The sequence below is a fragment of the Gymnogyps californianus genome, unplaced genomic scaffold (assembly GCF_018139145.2).
Source record: "Gymnogyps californianus isolate 813 unplaced genomic scaffold, ASM1813914v2 HiC_scaffold_94, whole genome shotgun sequence".
Lineage (NCBI taxonomy): Eukaryota > Metazoa > Chordata > Aves > Accipitriformes > Cathartidae > Gymnogyps > Gymnogyps californianus.
Genome location: NW_026114487.1, coordinates 68,991 through 89,159, shown reverse-complemented (window position 1 = coordinate 89,159; position 20,169 = coordinate 68,991). Strand labels below are relative to the sequence as shown.

The 20,169-nt window shown below is 48.4% G+C and overlaps 1 protein-coding gene across 1 annotated transcript in view; it reads right to left on the bottom strand.

The window, feature by feature from the left end:
- The window catches only part of LOC127029287 (transmembrane protein 161B-like), a gene marked incomplete at its 5' end in the record, with an annotated part of 124,282 nt that overhangs the window by 42,014 nt on the left and 62,099 nt on the right, over positions 1-20,169 (bottom strand). Inside the window, one exon of the mRNA XM_050914854.1 lies at positions 4,314-4,337. Coding sequence (XP_050770811.1) covers positions 4,314-4,337 — 24 coding nt within the window. The remainder of the gene's footprint in view (positions 1-4,313; positions 4,338-20,169) is intronic.

Genomic DNA, 20,169 nt, shown 5'->3' with positions numbered 1-20,169 from the left:
GCCAGGGCAGCTGACCTGAACTAGCCAAAGGGCTATTCCATGCCATGGAACCTCATGCCCAGTATATAAACTGGGGGGAGTTGGCCGGGAGGGGCGGATCGCGGCTCTGGCATTGGTCAGCAGGTGGTGAGTAATTGCATTGTGCTTCATTGGGTTTTTTTCCTTTCCCCCCCTCCTTTTTTTTTGTTATATTCCTTTTCATTACTACTATTATTATTATTATATTTCATCATTATTATTGTTAGTATTGTATTTTACTTTAATTATTAAACTGTTCTTATCTCAACCCTCGAGTTCTGCCTTCTTTCCCGATTCTCCTCCCCATCCCACTGGGAGCGGGGGCGGGGGGGACGGGGAGTGAGGGAGTGGCTGCCTGGTGCTTGGCTGCTGACTGGGGTTAAACCACCACACTCCCCAAGTGCAGAACTTGGCACTTCCCCTTATTGAACTGCATGAGGTTGCTGTCAGCCCATTTCTCCAGCCTGTTGAGGTCCCTCTGGATGGCAGCACAACCCTGTGGCCTATCAGCCACTGCTCCCAGTTTTGTGTCATCAGCAAACTTGCTGAGGGTACACTCTGCCCCATCATCCACATCATTAATGAAGATGTTGAACAGGATTGGACCCAGTATTGACCCCTGGGGTACACTGCTAGTTACTGGCCTCCAACTAGACTTTGTGCCACTGATCACCACCTTCTGCGCCTGGCCATTCAGCCAGTTTTCAATCCCCCTCACTGTCTGCTCATTCAGCGCATACATCGTACATTTTCTGTGTCCCCTGTCACCAGGTCCCCTGCCCCATTCAGTAGCAGGCCCACATTTTCCTTTGTCTTCCTTTTGCTGGGGATGTATCTGTAGAAGCTTTTCTTGTTGCCCTTCACATGCTTTGCCAGAATCTTTGGCTTCCTTAGCCCCATCCCTGCATGCTTAGACAGTGTCTCTATATTCCTTGTGGGTGATCTGACTCTGCTTTCGCCTCCTGTGTGCCTCCTTTTTGTGTTTGAGTTTAGTCAGGAGCTCCTTGTTCATCCATGCAGGCCTCCTGCCACTTTTGCTTTACTTCCTGCTCATTGGAATGGACTATTCTTGGCCTTTAAGAAGGGGTTCCTTGAAAATCAGTCATTTCTCTAGGATCTCTCTTCTCTCCAGGTCTGTATCCCATGGGATTCTTCCAAGCAGATCCCTGAAGAGGCTGAAGTCTGCTCTCCTGGAGTACAGGGTTGTCGTCCTGCTTAATGCCTTGCTCCCTCCTCTCAGTATCCTGAACTCCACCATCTCATGGTGGATGCAGCCATGGCTACCCCCAGCCTTCATATTCTCAACCAGTTCTTCCTTGTTTGTAAGTATTAGGTTGAGCAGAGCATCTCCCCTTGTCAGCTCATCAATCACCCGTATCAGGAAGTTGTTATCAGTGCACTCCAGAAGCCTCCTGGAGTGCCTGTGCCCTTTTCTGTTGTCCCTCCAGCAGATATTGAGGTGGTTAAAATTCCTCATGAGGACTGGGGCCTGTGCACATGAGGTGGCCTCTAGTTGTCTGAAGAAGACCTCATCTACTTCTTCCTGATCAGGCCGTCTGTAGCAGACACTCACCATAACATCATCCATGTTGATCTGCCTGGTAATCCTGACCCATAAGCTCTCGACTGGCTCATCATCCTTCCCCAGGGCAGAGCTCCATGCATTCCAGCTGCTCTCTCACTTAAAGGGCAACTCCCCCCTTCTTGCTTTCCTAAAGAGCCTCTATCCATCAATTGCAGCACTCCAGTCATGTGAGTTATACCACAGTGTCTCTGTGATCCCAATGAGATCATAGCCCTGCAACTGCACAGACTTCTAACTCCTCCTGTTTGTTCCCCATGCTGTGTGCATTAGTGTACAGGTGCTTGAGAGGGGCATCCAGTCATGCCAATTTCCTAGTAAAACTGGGAGAGCTTTCCCCATAATAATGTCCTTACAGCACTTTCTCATTTGTGTGCATACATTTGGGGCAGGCTTCCTTCTGTCCTATTTTTTTGTTTTCAAAGTCTGTCTTGTCGACAATCCCCATTGCTTGCCAGCCTGGTCCACCACTTCCATCACTTGGCATCTCATCATTGTCCTCCCCCATCCTTCCTAGTTTAAAGCTCTCCTCACCAGATTGGCCAGCCTGTTGGCACACATGCTTTTGCACAGCTTGGTCAGGTGGATCCTATCTCTCCCTAGCAGTCCTCAGTCCTGAAAGAGGGTCCAGTGGTGGTAAAAGGTAGATCCCAGTTGTTGACACCAGATTCACAAAGCGGTGTTGATCTGCAGGATCTGTCCAGTCCTCCTCAAGCCTTTCCCCCTCACTGGCAGGACTGAGGGGAAAACCACCTGGGCTCCCGTGCTGTGCTGGTTTTGGCTGGGATAGAGTTCGTTTTCTTCGTAGTAGCTAGTATGGAGCTATGTTTTGGACTTGTGCTGGAAACAGTGTTGATAACACAGGGGTGTTTTAGTTATTGCTGAGCAGTGCTTCCACAGAGTCAAGGCCTTTTCTGCTTCTCACCCCACCCCACCAGCGAGGAGGCTGGGGGTGCACAAGAAGTTGGGAGGGGACACAGCCGGGACAGCTGACCCCAGCTGCCCAAAGGGATATTCCAGACCATATGATGTCATGCTCAGCATATAAAGCTGGGGGAAGAAGAAGGAAGGGGGGGATGTTCAGAGTTATGGTGTTTGTCTTCCCAAGTAACTGTTACACATCATGGAGCCCTGCTTTCCTGGAGATGGCTGAACACCTGCCTGCCCATGGGAAGTGGTGAATGAATTCCTTGTTTTGCTTTGCTTGTGTGCACGGCTTTTGCTTTCCCTATTAAACTGTCTTTATCTCAACCCACGAGTTTTCTCACTTTTACTCTTCTGATTCTCTCCCCCATCCCACTGGGTGGGGGGAGTGAGTGAGTGGCTGTGTGGTGCTTAGTTGCTGGCTGGGGTTAAACCATGACATGTGCCCTTGACCTTCATCTGTAGAGCCATGTAGTCACTTTTGATAACGCCAGGGTAACCTGGAGCATATCTTTGGTGCCCTGTGGTGGGTTGACCTTAGCCAGCAGCCAGCCCCGCACCCAGCCACTTCTCACTCCCCCTCCTCAACAGGACAGGGGGAGAAAATAAGATGGAAAAACTCGTGGGTCAAGATAAAGACAGGGAGATCACTTACCAACTACTGTCAGGGGCAAAACAGACTCAAGTTTGGGAAAATTAACTTAATTTATTGCCAATCAAAATAGATTTGGATAGTGATAAAAAAAGACAAAAAGATTAAACCAACACATTCTGCACAATCCCCTTTGTTTCCCAGGCTCAACTTCACTCCTTCATTCCCAACTCCTCTACCTCCCCTGCCCCCACCCACCCCAAGCGGTGCAGGGGGGGATGGGGGATTGTGGTCAGTTCATAATAGTTTTTCTCTGCTGCTCCTTTCTCCTCACACTTTTCTCCTGCTCCAGCATAGGTCCTCTCCACAGGCTGCAGTTCCTGTCAGGAAAATCTGCTCCAGTGTGGGTTCTCCATGGGCTGCAATTCCTTCAGGAAATATCAAACTGCTCCAGCATGGTTTCCTCTATGGGCTGCAGTGTGAATATGTGCTCCATTGGCTATATCATCTCCTCCCCCTCCTTCTTCTCTGACCTTGGTGTTCCCACTTCTGTTTATCAATCACTGTTTTTTCCACTCCTCTGCCTGTCTGGCATTTTTGCTCTTTCTTAAGTATGTTTTCACAGAGGTGCCACCAATTTTTCTGATTGACTCAGCTTTGGCCTGCAGTGGGGCCATCGTTGAGCCAGCTGGAACCAGCTGTGTCCAGCACAGGGCACCTCTTCTCAGAGGCACCCCCTGCAGCCCCTCCTCCCCCTTGCCGCAAGCACCCAATACATGCCCATATGCAAGAGCAGCGGGGAATAATAGTCCAAGGGCTGGACAGGCCTTGAAAGCTTCTCTAGCATCCCATATTCAAGTCCCTGGCAAGCAGCAAACCTTCCTAGACAGCAGGTCAGCAGATGGGGCCTCTGTCCCCCACACAAAGAGTCTCCCACTACTATCACTTGCCACTTCCCCCTGGTGCTGTTGCATGGTTCAGGTGCAGCCAGCTCTGATGCTTTATTGGACAGAGCTCCCAGCCCCTCATCTACTGGTCAACCAGAACACTGAACCTCTTCTATAGTTGCAGATCTGCTGGTGGAGCAGGAGTTGTCCTCCTGGTGCCAGAAGTCACAAGCTTCCAGCCTTTGCCATCTTGGGAGTCTCCATTTCCCAACTTGATAAGCACAGACTCTGGCTGCCCCTCCTTCAGTACAGTTGGGAGTTTGGGCTCTTGTCTCTGTAGGATCTCTGAGAAGATTCTGTTAATCTTTTTCTCATTATCTCTGATGCTATGCAGTTGTCTGATCTCCTACTACAGTTCCTTTACTTAGCAACACAGATCCTCCACCAGTGCACATCTCCTGCAGTCAAGGACATTATCTCTCCCTGCTCCAGCCTCAGCAAGAGGCCTCCCCAGCACTCCCTGCAGCCTAAGACTTGCAGGGCTACATTCTCCATCAGGAACTCTGTTTGAGTTGAGGCCTCTGATGTGCTGGGGTGGTTGCTCCAGGTGGTGTTGGGGACCATGCCCTATGGCATATCACCAACATTGCTAATCATGTGTAAACTGCCCTTGGCCATTCCTGGCCTCCTGTGCATCGTGGTGCACAAACTGCTGTGTCTGTTAACTGTGCTCTAGGGCCAGCAGTTATCTAGACCTCTCCCTAGTACCTGCTGAAAAGGTGTTTGACTCCCTAATTAGGGGTCAGCTGGAACCAAGGCTTCAAGCACCCTTTGATCAAGGACAGCTGACAGAGCTCCTTAGAAACTTTTAGAGCTTGCTAGAAGTCACAATGTCCTGGGGCTATTCTCACCCAGTAGTAGATACTCTGAAGTTCTTTCAAGAGTTCTTAAACCATTCCAAAAGATCACGAAGATCTCAAAGCAGAGCTCAGAAACTACTGCCTCTGTTGGTTGCATTCTCATATTAAGTCATAGATAGATCTTTTACAAAAGGGATATTGATTTTACAGAAACAAAAGGGACTACCTACAGAGTTATAGCTGCTGCTTCTGTTTAGCAAAACAGTTTTCTGAAGTTTTGTAATTAACATTGCACTTTTTTTTCTCTTGCAGTACAACAGGTAATATTTCTCGATCAAATCTTTTTGAGGATGCTACAAGTGCACTTGGTAAGTGTCTTTTTTAAAAAAAATGTAGTCACCACTTCAGTGCAGTGGAAACAAGCAAAGGATTAGCATATGTTGACATTCTCATTTCTAAAGTTATAATACAGATTTTAAAAAAATCTGAATTTCTGTCCATCAGTCATTCTGCTGTATATGGGATTGCTTAAGAAACCCTAGACTCCAATTACTGAAATGATCTGGGGGTGTTTTGAGAGGGTGGCAAACTGCCACAGAAATTTTGGGATATGGGGGTGTTATCATAGAATCATAGAATGGTTTGGGTTGGAAGGGATCTTTAAAGGTCATCTAGTTCCAACCCCCTGCCATGGGCAGGGACACCTTCCACTAGATCAGGTTGCTCAAAGCCCCAGCCAACCTGGCCTTGAACACTTCCAGGGAGGGGGCATCCACAATTTCTCTGGGCAACCTGTTCCAGTGTCCCACCACCCTCACAGTGAAGAACTTCTTCCTTACATCTCATCTAAATCTACCCTCTTTCAGTTTAAAACAGTTACCCCTTGTCCTATCACTACATGCCCTTGTAAAAAGTCCCTCTCCGGCTTTCTTGTAGGCCCCATTTAGGTACTGGAAGGCTGCTATAAGGTCTCCCTAGAGCCTTCTCTTCTCCAGGCTGAACAACCCCAACTCTCTCAGCCTGTCTTCATAGGAGAGGTGCTCCAGCCCTCTGATCATCTTTGTGGCCCTCCTCTGGACTCGCTCCAACAGGTCCATGTCCTTCTTATGTTTGGGGCCCCAGAGCTGAACGCAGTACTCCACGTGGGGTCTCATGAGAGTGGAATAGAGGGGGAGAATCCCCTCCCTCGACCTGCTGGTCATGCTTCTTTTGATGCAGCCTAGGATATGGTTGGCTTTCTGGGCAGCAAGCACACATTGCTGGGTCATGTTGAGCTTCTCGTCAACCAACACCCCCAAGTCTTTCTCCTCAGGGCTGCTCTCAATCTACTCATCACCCAGCCTGTATTTGTGCTTGGGATTGCCCCGACCCATGTGCAGGACCTTGCACTTGGCCTTGTTGAACTTCATGAGGTTCGCACAGGCCCACCTCTCAAGCCTGTCAAGGTCCCTCTGGATGGCATCCCTTCCCTCCAGCGTGTCGACCGCACCACACAGCTTGGTGTCATCAGCAAACTTGCTGAGGGCGCACTCAATCCCACTGTCCATGTCCCCGACAAAGATGTTAAACAGCGCCGGTTCCAATACTGACCCCTGAGGAACGCCACTCGTCACTTGTCTCCACTTGGACATCAAGCCGTTGACCGCAACTCTTTGAGTGCAACCATCCAGCCAATTCCTTATCCACCGAGTGGTCCATCCATCAAATCCATGTCTCTCCAATGTAGAGACAAGGATGTCATGCGGGACAGTGTCAAATGCTTTGCACAAGTCCAGGTAGATGACATCCATTGCTCTTCCCTTATCCACCAATGCTGTAACCCCATTGTAGAAGGCCACCAAATTTGTCAGGCACGATTTGCCCTTAGTGAAGCCATGTTGGCTGTCACCAATCACCTCCTTATTTTCCATGTGCCTTAGCATAGTTTCCAGGAGGACCTGCTCCATGATCTTGCTGGGCACAGAGGTGAGACTGACTGGCCTGTAGTTCCCCGGGTCTTCCTTTTTTCCCTTTTTAAAAATGGGGGTTATGTTTCCCCTTTTCCAGTGAGCGGGAACTTCCCCGGACTGCCACGACTTCTCAAATATGATGGATAGTGGCTTAGCCACTTCATCCGCCAGTTCCCTCAGGACCCACGGATGCATCTCATCAGGTCCCATGGACTTGTGCACCTTCAGATTCCTTAGATGGTCTCGAACCTGTTCAAGAGGAAAGCATTAAGATTTAACAAACCTTTGTTGTCTGGTCTGGATGAAGATTGCTCTGACAAATGTCTCTGAATAAGTGAAGTCAATCAGCAGTTATATAAGATTAACCAGAACCTATATATTGTACTTATTCCCCCCAAAATACAATTTGATGAGAAAAAGTGTTTATATAGCTATTCTGTAAGCTGGTAGTAAGACAGAGCTACCACAAGATTACATCACTAGCAACACTTTTTTTTTTTTTTTTTAAACTTGGATGGAAGGAAGTTTAGCAGGTGGATCAAGCCAGATAATAATGCTAACAGGGAGAGTGACAGGGAAAACTTGCACTTGTATCTCTGGCCTAAATATAGGCTTAAAGTTTTAGGTGTCTTATATCCTGGTATGCTTCTAAACTCTGAGATAAGTCTTGCCTGGAGCATTATACAGTTTTTCCTTTTTAGATGTAATCTTGATGTGGTAGCTTTGTATTTGTCTTTTCTGTTAGGTTACAGTAATATATGTATCATGTATAGCACATACTATAGCAGCAATTCTAATCTGTATTAACTGCCAGTAAATTCTATGCTGAATTTATCAAATGTCTTCATTGTTTAGTTATGTTAAAACTATCTGGTTCCCTTTTCTCCCCTCTTCCACCAGTGATTAAGTAGTTCCCTGAGGTGGGTTGACCCTGGCCAGCAGCTAAGCTATACACCCACACAGTCACTTGCTCGCTTCCCCCATAGCAGGATGGGGGGAGAGAATAGGAAGAGCAAAAGACAGAAAACTCATGGGTTGAAATAAAGACAGTTTAATAAGCAAAGGAGGGAGGGGAAAAAAACCAACCCACAAATGATGCAAAGAAAATCATTCTCTACCTCTCACAAGGAGACCAATGCCCAGCCAGTTTATGAGCAATGGCTACCTTGGAAGACAAATGCCTCCCCCTCCCCTTTTTTTATTCCATGACATTATATGGTATGGAATATCCCCTTGGTCAGTTGGGGTCAGCTGTCCCAGCTGTGTCCCCTCCCAGCCTCTTGTCAACTCTAGCCTACTTGCTGGGGGGGGGGGGGGGCAGGGCACAGAGTGAGATACAGAGAAGTTTGCACAAGGAAAACTAAACAAAATTAAGTTTTTACATAATTTTAATGTATTTTTTAAATTATCCAAATCCTGAAAACATAGAGGCTTTTTCATACTTTCAACCCTGTTATGGAAGAAACATGCTGAATGATGGGCATCATGCCCTATCTAGAGGAAGAAGATTCAAAGAGCCATTTTCTTATGTCTCTTATCTTCCAGCCAGCTAACTTATGAATTCTTCAATCAATCAGCCATATGGTGTCCATAACCTCACCATAAGCTCTCTGTACTATGCTTCTGTTGGCTTAATATAACTTCATTTGCATTTACCTCACTGTCATGGTTTAACCCCAGCCAGCAACTAAGCACCATGCAGCCGCTCACTCACTCCCCTCACCCAGTGGGATGGGGGAGAGAATCAGAAAAAAACCACTCGTGGGTTGAGATAAAGACAGTTTAATAGGACAGAAAGGAAGGAAAAATAATGATAATGATAATAGTAATAATATGACAATACTAATACTAAAAGAATTAGACTATACAAAGCAAGTGATGCACAAGGCAATTGCTCACCACTTGCCGACCGATGCCCAGTTAGTTCCCGAGCTGCGATCCGCCCCTCCCAGCCAACTCCCCCCAGTTTATATACTGGGCATGATGTCATACGGTATGGAATATTCCTTTGGCTAGTTTGGGTCAGCTGTCCTGGCTGTGTCCCCTTCCCAGCTTCTTGTGCCCCTCCAGCCTTCTTGCTGGCTGGCCATGAGAAGCTGAAAAATCCTTGACTTAGTATGAACACTGCTTAGCAACAACTAAAAACATCAGTGTGTTATCAACATTATTTTCCTACAAAATCCAAAACACTGCACTGTACCAGCTACTAGGAAGAAAATTAACTCTATTCCAGCCGAAACCAGGACAGTATCCACCCCTTATTCTATACCATCTACATCATGTCCAGGTCCCACACTTTCCAATGCATTTTCAATTAATCACCACCACTTTTCCTGCCTTTGGATACATATACACACAGATATCATTCCCTTAATCTATTGGCCTTTAAAATGTCCATTAAAATGTCCCTTTAAAATGTTCGTCGAGTTCTTTCAGTCCATGATTTTGGGCTCCATCTGTCATAACAGTCTGTCTGGGCAGGAGGGATGGTGCAAAGTTCGCTCAGTCAGCAGAGCAGGATCGGGCTTTGGTGTGGTGCAGCGGGCGGATGACATTGGGGCGCAGCAGCAGGATGGTGTGTAGCGTTCCAAAATCTTTGCCTTCTGGCCAGTCTGTGATCACTTCCAAAATTCCTGGGCACCTGGGGTTTCCTATTCGACTTCATTGTGTGATCAGTGCAACCCACTTACTCCATGTAGCATCAGTTGCATGATGTGTAGAAGGGACCCTCCCTTTAAACATCCAGCCCAGCACTGGCAGTTGGGGTGCTAATAGGAGCTGTGTTTCAGTACCAACCACTTCTGAGGCAGGTCAAACTCCTTCATATGCTGCTAATATCTCCTTTTCAGTTGGAGTATAGCAGGCCTCAGATCCCCGATATCCCCGACTCCAAAACCCTAGGGGTCGGCCTCGGGTCTCCCCAGGTGCTTTCTGCCAGAGACTCCAGGTAGGGCCATTCTCCCGGCTGCAGTGTAGAGCACATTTTTAACATCTGGTCCTGCCCGGACCAGCCCAAGGGCTACTGCATGAACTGTCACCCGTTTAATCTGTTCAAAGGCTTGTTGTTGCTCAGGGCCCCATTTAAAATCGTTCTTCTTCCGGGTCACTTGATAGAGAGGGCTTACAATCAGACTCTAATTTGGAATGTGCGTTCTCCAAAAACCCACAACCCCTAAGAAAGCTTGCGTTTCCTGTTTACTAGTCGGTGGAGACATAACTGCTATTTTGTTGATCACATCCATTGGGATGTGACGACATCCATCTTGCCATTTTATTCCTAAAAACTGGATCTCCTGTGCGGGTCCCTTCACCTTACTTTGTTTTATAGCAAAACTGGCTTTCAGAAGGATTTGGATTATTTTCTCCCCTTTCTCAAAAACAACTTCTGCTGTGTTGCCCCATACAATGATGTCATCAACGTGTTGCAGGTGTTCTGGAGCTTCACCCTGTTCCAGTGCATTCTGGATCAGTCCATAGCAAATGGTGGGGCTGTGTTTCCACCCCTGGGGCAGTCGATTCCAGGTGTACTGGACGCCCCTCCAAGCGAAAGCAAACTGTGGCCGGCACTCTGCTGCCAAAGGGATTGAGAAAAATGCATTAGTGATATCACTTGTGGCGTACCACTTGGCTGCCTTTGACTCCAGTTCATATTGAAGTTCTAGCATGTCTGGCACAGCAGCACTCAGTGGGGGCATGACTTCATTCAGGCCTCGATAGCCTACTGTTAGTCTCCGCTCTCCATTAGACTTTTGCACTGGCCATATGGGGCTGTTAAAGGGTGAGCGAGTCCTGCTGATCACTCCTTGGCTCTCCAGTCGACGAATCAGCATATGGATGGGAATCAGGGAGTCTTGCTTGGTGCGATATTGCCGCCAGTGCACCCTTGTGGTAGTGATTGGCACCTGTTGCTCTTCGAACCCTCAGCAACCCCACAACCAAGGGTCCTCCGAGAGACCAGGTAAGGTGGACAGCTGTTTCAATTCCTCTGTCTCCAAGGCAGCTGTACCAAAGGCCCACCGATACCCCTTTGGGTCCTTGAAATACCCTCTCCTGAGATAGTCTATGCCAAGGATGCATGGGGCCTCTGGGCCAGTCACAATGGGGTGTTTCTGCCACTCATTCCCAGTTAGGCTCACTTTCAGCCTCCAATACAGTGAGCTGTTGGGATCCCCTGTCACCCCAGAGATACAGATGGGTTCTGCCCCTTTATAGCTTGATGGCATTAGGGTACACTGTGCCCCGGTGTCCACTAGAGCCTTATACTCCTGTGGGTCTGATGTGCCAGGCCATCGGAATCCACACAGTCCAGTAAACCCGGTTGTCCCTTTCCTCCACCTGGCTGGAGGCAGGGCCCCTCTAATCCTGGTCAGAGTATTTGTTACTCACTTCTTGTAAAAAATGACTTAGAGGTCCCTTCAAGAGGGTCAGAAGCCCTTCTACTCTTCTGGAAATTGCTCTGGAAACTGGAGTGGCATCTTTCCTGGAAGAATCCCTTTTCTGGTTGTTTTTCCTTTCAATTCACGTACCCGTGCATCTAGGACCGAGGTAGGTTTTCTATCCCACTTCCTCATGTCCTCTCCGTGGTCACGCAGGTAAAACCACAGGGTACCCGTGGTGTATACCTTCTGTATTCTCTCTCTTGAGCAGAGGAATGCTCACTCCTAATAGCTGAGATATTGGTCTGTACAGGTGGGGAGTAGGACTTTTTGATCAGTTCCATCAGTTTTTTGGACATTTTTTCCACAGCCGAGACACAGACTGATAGGGAGGAAGAGAGATTTTCTTCATATTGCCGGAGTTGGCGAGCCATTTCATCCACTGTCGGTGCCTCTTCGTCTTTCCAAGTTAGTACTGCCAATGGGTTGGCATACGATGATGGTGCGCTCCGTACAAACTTCCGCCACATGGGTCGTGTGCAGTGAACTTGTCTGGATCTCTGGGTAATTGTGAACTGTCCGGGTCATAATAAATCATCTCTAGCACGGCTAATTCCTCAGGTACTGGATACCTCTTTCCATGGTGGTCCACTTGCCTGGTTGACATATAACATCTTCCTTGAAGGGATACCTTTCCTTCACACTTGACAGGAGTCGCCTCCAGAGGCTGAGGGCTTGTGTCCCTTTTCCAATCGCCTTGTCAATGCCCCCTTCCCTAGCAAGGATCCCAGCTGCTTGGCTTCCCTACCCTCTAATTCCAGGCTACTAGCCCCATTGTCCCAGCATCGGAGCAGCCAGGCGATAATGTGCTCACCTGGATGATGGCTGAAAGTCTTTTCTCATATCCCGCAGCTCACTCAGGGATAGAGATCGGGTGATTACCTCTGGTTCTGCCTCTTCCTCCTGTTCTCGTGATGGCCCTGGTTCATCTTCATCCTTCGTTAAACGAACTGATTTTTTTGTGTATTTCTTCTTCTGTATAGGGGCGACTGATACTGGCACAGGTTGGTTCTCTGGTTCAGCCGCAGCGCCTGTCGCAGGGGTTGGAGTAGCCACAGCGCCTGTCGCAGAGGTTGGAGTAGCCGCAGCGCCTGTTGCGGAGGTTAGAGTAGCCACCGTGTCTGTTGCAGAGGTCGGAGTAGCCACCGTGTCTGTTGTGGGGGTTGGAGTAGCCGCTTGCCTGTCGCTGGGGTTGCAGTAGCCGCTGTGCATCTGTTGCAGGGGTTGCAGTACCCGCAGTATCTGTCGGTCTGTTTTCCCTCCCTTCCCCCTGAGGGTGCTGCACAGTATCGAGCAGTGTTTGGTAGATACTGGCCAGGGCCCAGCACAGTGCGATAAGTTGTGCCTCTTTGGAATCGCCACAGCATTTTCCTTTCAGATAGTCTATCACTTCATCAGGGTCCTGTAGTTGTTCGGGAGTGAAGTTCCAAACCATTGGAGGTGAGAAGTTCTCTAGATACCTGCCCATGTTCTCCCACATGCCATGCCACCCATGGCTATTCAGCCTCGGGGCAGATTCCGAAGGTATTCTTAAACAGTTGTTTAACCTTAAACAAGACCTGGAACACATTCAGGAGACATAACAATAGGAACATGCTGGTTTGAACATCCCAAGGATATTCAAAATTCTCAAGAGCTACTGTAATTTGCCTGGAGGAGAAGGGGAAGCTGAAGAAAGGTGTCTCCCCCGTGGCTTGGCTCTCCGAGGAGAAAAGGTACAAGGTGTAATTATTAATAGTTTCTGATAGATGGCTCCCGAAGTACGGAGGTGACGGCAATGCTGAGTACGAATACCAGATTAGTTTCACGACCAGCAATGCTATCGTATCGTAAGCCAGTGTTACAAAGTAGAACACCATGATAACTCTGGCCCAGTTCCCACGGGTGATAAACAGCACAGCAGGGAGCATATACTGCAAGTAAGGTATCACATAACGCACCTTTAAGAACAAGCGCACCAACTTTGAGAGCGAATACATCAACATTGTGACCAGCAACTATTGAACTAATATAGTGAATGTTTATAACAAATTTGTTCTAACACATTCCAGTCAGATTTGTCGTTATCTCAACCCGTCGAGCCCCACGTTGGGCGCCAAAAAGGACTGTCGTGGTTTAACCCCAGCCGGCAGCTAAGCACCACGCAGCCGCTCGCTCACTGCCCCCCACCCCTGGGATGGGGGAGAGGATCAGGAAAAAAAAAAACCTCGTGAGTTGAGATAAAGACAGTTTAATAGGACAGAAAGGAAGGAAAAACAATGATAATGATAATAAAGATATGACAACAGTAATACTAAAAGAATTAAACTATACAAAGCAAGTGGTGCACAAGGCAATTGCTCACCACTCGTTGACCGATGCCCAGTTAGTTCCCGAGCCGCAATCCCCCCTCCCAGCCAGCTCCCCCCAGTTTATATACTGGGCATGATGTCATATGGTATGGAATAGCTCTTTGGCCAGTTTGGGTCAGCTGTCCCAGCTGTGTCCCCTCCCAGCTTCTTGTGCCCCTCCAGCCTTCTTGCTGGCTGGGCAGGAGAAGCTGGAAAATCCTTGACTTAGGATAAACACTACTTAGCAACAACTAAAAACCATCAGTGTGTTATCAACATTATTCTCCTACTAAACCCAAAACACAGCACTGTACCAGCTACTAGGAAGAAAATTAACTCTGTCCTAGCTGAAACCAGGACACTCTGAAAGGAAGCTTCACTGTTCAGACAGGAAGGAAGCTATAGGGTGTGTTATGAAAATTCCCTTTCCTAACTACTATATCAATCAGTCTTTATAGTATGAAAGTGTATTAACTTTGTTAATATATATATTAGTTCACATTATACACTGTGATGTAATGAGGTAGTGGAATTTTACTGGAGACTTTGGTATTGTTCATGCTTAAGTAAAACGAACTAAAGGACAGCCCGGCCCTGGAAATAAGGACTTTGCTTCTTGGAAGCTTAGAGCTGTCCATGAAGGATAAAGGATACCCCTGGACAACCAAGATAACGCCAGCATCCTAGCCCCTCTGACACGTCTTTGAAACCCTCCCAGCGTCGTCTGGCATCATAGATAAGTAACTATAGCAAGACTGACTCCAGGGACGTCCGGATCAATAGACAAGCAGCAAGAATGCTGCAGAAATATAGTTGCTTTGCAAAGTTTTCCTATGATTAGTAATCGGTAGTGTGGGTGTTAGTGATTAGTCAAATCGTGTTGTACCTGAATGTTTGAAGGGTATAAGAACCCCGTGTAAAACCACATCCAGGGTGCCCCAATTTGGCTGGGACACTTCATGCGCATGAATAAATATTTACCCTTATAATTCTATACTTTGCGTCCTAGCCTCTCTCCTCGGTTGGCACGGGCCAGTTACGAATTTTTGTGACAAGTGTTCCAATTGGTTTCCCCAGCCTTAACAGTTTATTGATATGACTACAGGTACAGTGCAGAACATATCCACCCTGCCATAGAAATACACTGAAGAAAATCAAAGCTAATCTGAGACTTTTCAGTTGAGGTCTAGGCCAGTAGACTAAAAGACAGCAGTGTTAAAGTCTTTGGATTGAAAGTAAGTAAATGAGTAAGACATACTTGGGAGCGTTAATTTATTATCATTCACTGGAAATAACAAGCAATAATCAATCTCAGAAGATAACCAAAGTTGTTAGGAAAAAATAAATATCAAATTTTCAAAATAGCATTGGGTCCTTTTGTCACAATAGGGTGCTTAGCAAGTATGTCACCTGAGCTGGACTAACCTAGATCCTTGAAAGATCTACTAGTCATCAAGCAAAGACAAATTTAAGACAGTTTTCTAATCTAAAAGGAAACATGTAAAAATACCATACTTATTTCAATTCATATCCTGCTTATGAAAATAAGCCCCAAAAAATGTATCACTGTATTAGTAATCCTAGAAAACTAATACAATTTAAAAAGTAATAACCCAGCATGCTCTCTTTGGGCAAAACAACAAGTTAAGTACATTGTGATGCAGAGGCAGGGTTCAAAGCTGTGTTCCAGGTTTTAACCACTCCTGCACAGCATGACAGCAATATACAGAAGCTTCATAAAGAATCACAGAAAGATCCATTTACTCCTGTCATACTAGGTGGCTATTTGCTTATACAAAGGGAAAGAATAAGGCAAGCAAAGGTTGATCCTCGCACTGCTAAACCCTTCCTGGCTTCCAGCATTAAGCAACTTGGGGATAACCTGAGCCAGGGATTGCAACCTCTGAAATCATCATTTTTAATAAGTGACATGAATTTGTTGAATACCTTTCTGAACCAGTCTGAAATCTGTTGACCTTCAAAGTATCTTGTAGCAGCGAGTTCCACAATTTGTGTCCCAAATTAAAAAGTGCTTAAACCTAATTTAATTCAGCATCTCCTTGTATAACATGGCAGTAAGTTTATTACTCCCTGTCCACCTTCTTGCAAAGTGGATACATGCCTCTAGCAAAACTGTCCCTCAATCAGTTCCTAGACTAGTAAATCTTAGCCTACTCCTCCTTATGTGGAAGTCTTACTTCTAGTCATCGTTGTTGGCCTTTTCTAGGTCTACTAAATAGTCTTTGAAATACGGTACAAACAAAAGTACGTCTTATAATACAGAATATGAAGTTAGATTATGTTTTCCAATTGGGATCACGCTTTTCCCGGTGATCGCGCGAAGGCCAGCTTTCTTTTGTCCCGTTCGGGTTTTTTAACCCCCTGCTCAGTCCGCGCCAGAGGGGGCAGTGTGGCAGAGTACACCGCGGATTTCCTGCGCGTGTCGTCGGAGCTGAATTGGGGGGGGATGACCTTTTGTTACCCCTCTATATTCATGGCCTGGCCGACGACGTTCGTACAGAGGTAGCCCGAAGGCTGGCGTCGGAGGATTTTGCAGGTTGCCACTAAACGTGCTTCTGAAGCGGAGCAGCTTTTGCGCTTGCCTGGTTCTGCTCCGGTTTCGGACCCCCGCTCCCTCCCGGCGCCCCCCCTGCTTGGCGGGGGGGGCAGGCGCCATGCTGGCGGTGCCGGGGGTGGGGCCCGTGTGGCCGGGACGGAGCTCGGACCGCGGTGGCTCCTCCCCGAGTCCGCCCTGCCCGCCTCCGCCCTGCTGCTCGCGGCGGGGTGGAACCTATTGCAAATCGGGGCAGGGTTTGCCCAGTCTCCCTCTCCCCCTGCTGAGGACTCTGCCGAGGAGACGGTTGATTTGGCTACCTTTGGGAACAGTTGGGATTTTCCACCGTTTTCTGAATTGTCCCTTTCAGCGCCCGGTATCGTGGGGTCGAGAAACAGCTTCGGCCAGCGCGGGAAGGGAGGTCGCCGCCGGCGTAGATGGGGTGAGCCCAGGTGCCCCGCTCCTCACGGTGTCGGTCTCGCTTCCGCTCCCGGACGGCAGAGCGGTCGCTGCTGAGGCCCTGGTGGACAAGAGCCAGGCTCTTGTAGGAACATGATTTCTGCAGAGTCTAAAAAAAGCTCGTGCGCCAATAGAGCGCCGATCTGTCCCTTGCCCTATTTTTGCTACTGACGGGAAACCCGCCGGCGGTGGTCCCACTGAGTGGCAGACCCTGCTCCTGCAGCTCTCCGTCGCCCCAGGATGTTGGGAGTTTATTTCTTTTTCTGTCCCCTCTATGCCCTTTTATCCAATCATCCTGGGCACGCCTTGGTTAGTCCGGCACGATCCGGTGGTCGGTTGGGCACAGAGACGAATTTACCTTCCTGTGGGTGAAGTGCGGGGGGTGCTGCTGCCTCCCCCTCCCGCTGCAGCCGGCGGGGTACAGCGCGCTCTCCCGGCGCCGGTTGCTGGCCAGGGTTCCGAGCAAGGCCCTAGTGCCCGCCGGGTATCCCGTGCCGGCAGCGCCAACTCCCCCGAGCCACCTGCTGGCCTGTTGGGGGCGCTGCCGCCAGAATTTAGGGACTTTTTGGATGTTTTTGAGCAAAAGCGAGCAGAGACCTTAACACCCCCCCCCCCCATCGGGTGTATGATTGTTCCATCGAGCTGTTCCCAGACGCTCCTCTCCCTTCGGGCCATATCTGTGCTCTGTCACAGCCAGAGATGGCGGCCTTGAAGGCTTATACCGAGGACGGTTTAGCCTGGGGTTTCATTCAATACTCCACTTCCCTCCCTTGGTGCCACTATAATTTTTGTAAAGAAGGATGGAAGCTTGAGGCCATGTGTGGAGTATCAGGGATTGAATGATATTGCTATCAAGAACCCAGTACCCCCTGCCCCTCATTCCTGAGTTGTTGGAGCATTTACAGGGGGCATGCTGGTTTACTAAAGTGGCTTATAATCTTTTTTGTGTTCATCAGGGCAACGAGTGAAAAACGGCCTTTGTTTGCACGTATGGCCATTTTGAATATCGTCTGATACCTTTTGGCCTGTGTAATGCCCCTGCTACCTTTCAGGGCTTTGTCAACAACGTTTTCTGTGACTTGTTGGACAATTATGTCATTGCACATCTTCATGACATTTTAGTTTACTCGAGGATGTGGGAGGAACATGTTGTTCACGTTCGAGAGGTTCTCTCCCACCTTTGGTGTCACTGCCTTTATGCAGAGCTGGAGAAGCATGCCTTCCTCCAACAGCGTATAGACTTCCTGGGTTACTCAATTGCCCCCGAGGGCGTGAGCATGGACATGAAAAAGACTGATGCCTTTCTTTGTTGGCAGTCTCCCTTGATGGTGTGTGGTGTGCAGTGCTTTTTGGGCTCTGCTAATTTTTATCGGCGTTTTACTTGGAATTTTGCTCAAAAGGTTGCTCCGCTCACAGCACTGACTCATAAGGGTGTCCCTTTTCAGTGGACACACAAGGTTCAGGGGGCCTTTGATGACTTGAAGCAGGCGTTTACGACGGTCCCAGTTTTGGCCCACCTGGATACCAGTCATCCTTTTGTGTTGGAGGCAGATGCTTCTGCCCATGCCATCAGGGCAGTACTTTCTCAGCGTGGTTCACTGGATGGACAGCTTCATCCTTGTGCCTATTTCTCCTGCCAGTTGACTGCCGCAGAGAGGAATTACGATGCCTGGGATGAAGAGTTGTTGGCCATCGGGGAGGCGTGTGCTGAGTGGAGGCACCTTCTTGTGGGTCCTGCTGAGCCCCCTTTGGTTCTGACTGACCATCGAAATCCGGAATATTTTAGGAATCTGAAGTGCCTCTCTCCCAGTTGGCTTGTTGGGCAACTTTTTGCTCTCAGTTTCCATTTACTGTCACCTACAGGCTGGGTAAACAGAATGGCGGGGCAGATGCCCTGTCACATCAGGAAGCCTCAGCGGGAGATGCTGAGGCAGATCTGCTCCCCTGTCATTTTTCTCTCTCTGCAAAATTTTTTTACGGCTGTGCCAGTCAATACCTTGGTTCTGTGCATCGGGTGATGGCTGGTGATCCTTTGGCCACGCGGTTTTGGACAGGGGATACTTCACAGAATCTGCAGGAGAAGGATGGTTGTCTGTATCGCGATGAGTGGCTGCATATCCCTGCCGACCCGCTGCGCACACAAGGTCCTTCAGCGCTGTCATGACGCACTGACAGCGGGGCACGGTGGTTATCAGAAGACTGCATCAAGTCACACAGAGCTACTGGTGGCCTATGGTGCATGCTGATGTTGCAAGCTACGTTCAGGCTTGCGATGTCCATGCCAGGGCCAAGAGACTGATGTAGAGGCTACGGGGACTATTACAACCCTTACAAACTCCTGAGCGGCCATGGCAAATTATTTCAATGGATTTTATTGCGGACTTGCCTGTGTCTCAGGGGCATACAGTGAGTGGTGCTTGTGGTGGTGGACTTGTTTACGAAGATGGCTATTTTTGTTCCACTAAAGAGGCTGTCCACGGCCCCTCAGACTGCACACTTGGTTTTGCAGCTATTGCTTCACTGCCATGGTCTGCCGGATAGCGTGGTGACGGATGAAGGGGCCCAGTTTACTGCCCAATTCTTGAGGCAGCTTATGGGCCTGCTGGAGGTCCAACTCCGTCTTTCCACCCTTTATCACCCACAGTCTAATGGTCAGATGGAGCAGGTAAACCAGATCCTGGAGCAGTATCTCCACTGTTATATTAATTAACATCAAGATGACTGGGTGTCTCTGTTACCGTTGGCAGAATTTGCACGTAACAGCAGTGTCCACTCTTCCACGCAGCAGACCCCTTTTTATGCACAGTACGGTTTTCATCCCTGTGACCACCCAGCTACTCCAGTGGCTGTCCAGGGGTTTTCTCCCGAGGACTCCCTTGAGCAGTTGCAGTATATGCATTTGTTTCTTCAAGAGCAGCTGGAAAAAGCAAAGGCTGCTTGCAAAGACTATGCAGATAGTCATCGGTGACCAGCGCTGGACTTTGTGGTTGGGGACTATGTTTGGTTGTCCGGTGAACATGTTTGTTCTGTGCATCCTTCTTCTAAGTTGGACCACCATTACCTGGGCCTGTATAAAATCCGGTTGCGTTTCATCTGCACCTTCTATGCGTTCTCAATATTCACCCATTGTTCACGTCTCTCTGTTAAAACCTGTTCACCCAGATCCCTTCCAGTGGCAATCTCTACCTCCATCTCCAGTTATGGTCCAGGGCCAGAGAGAATATCATGTCTGGGCTATTTTGGATTCCAGGATATCCTGGGGTACCCTGCAGTATTTGATTGATTGGGTGGGTCATGGCCCAGAGGTTCCTGGGCGCCCGTTATCCTGCTAAGTTTAGTCCACTGGAGGATGTGGGGGCACACCCTGGGTGAAGGGGGGAGATAGTGTCAGGGTTACATAGGTATCCATTCAAATGAGATGATCTTCTGTAAATATTAAGTCTTCAGCTGCCATTGTTGTGTTATCAGGAGAGCTAATAAAACTGGCTAGCAGGCAGAGCTCAGCCTCTCCGAGCTACTGCCTGCAAGAGCCTTCGAATCTTATGTCTCTGTCTCTTGTCTTGGGCCTGCCCTGACAA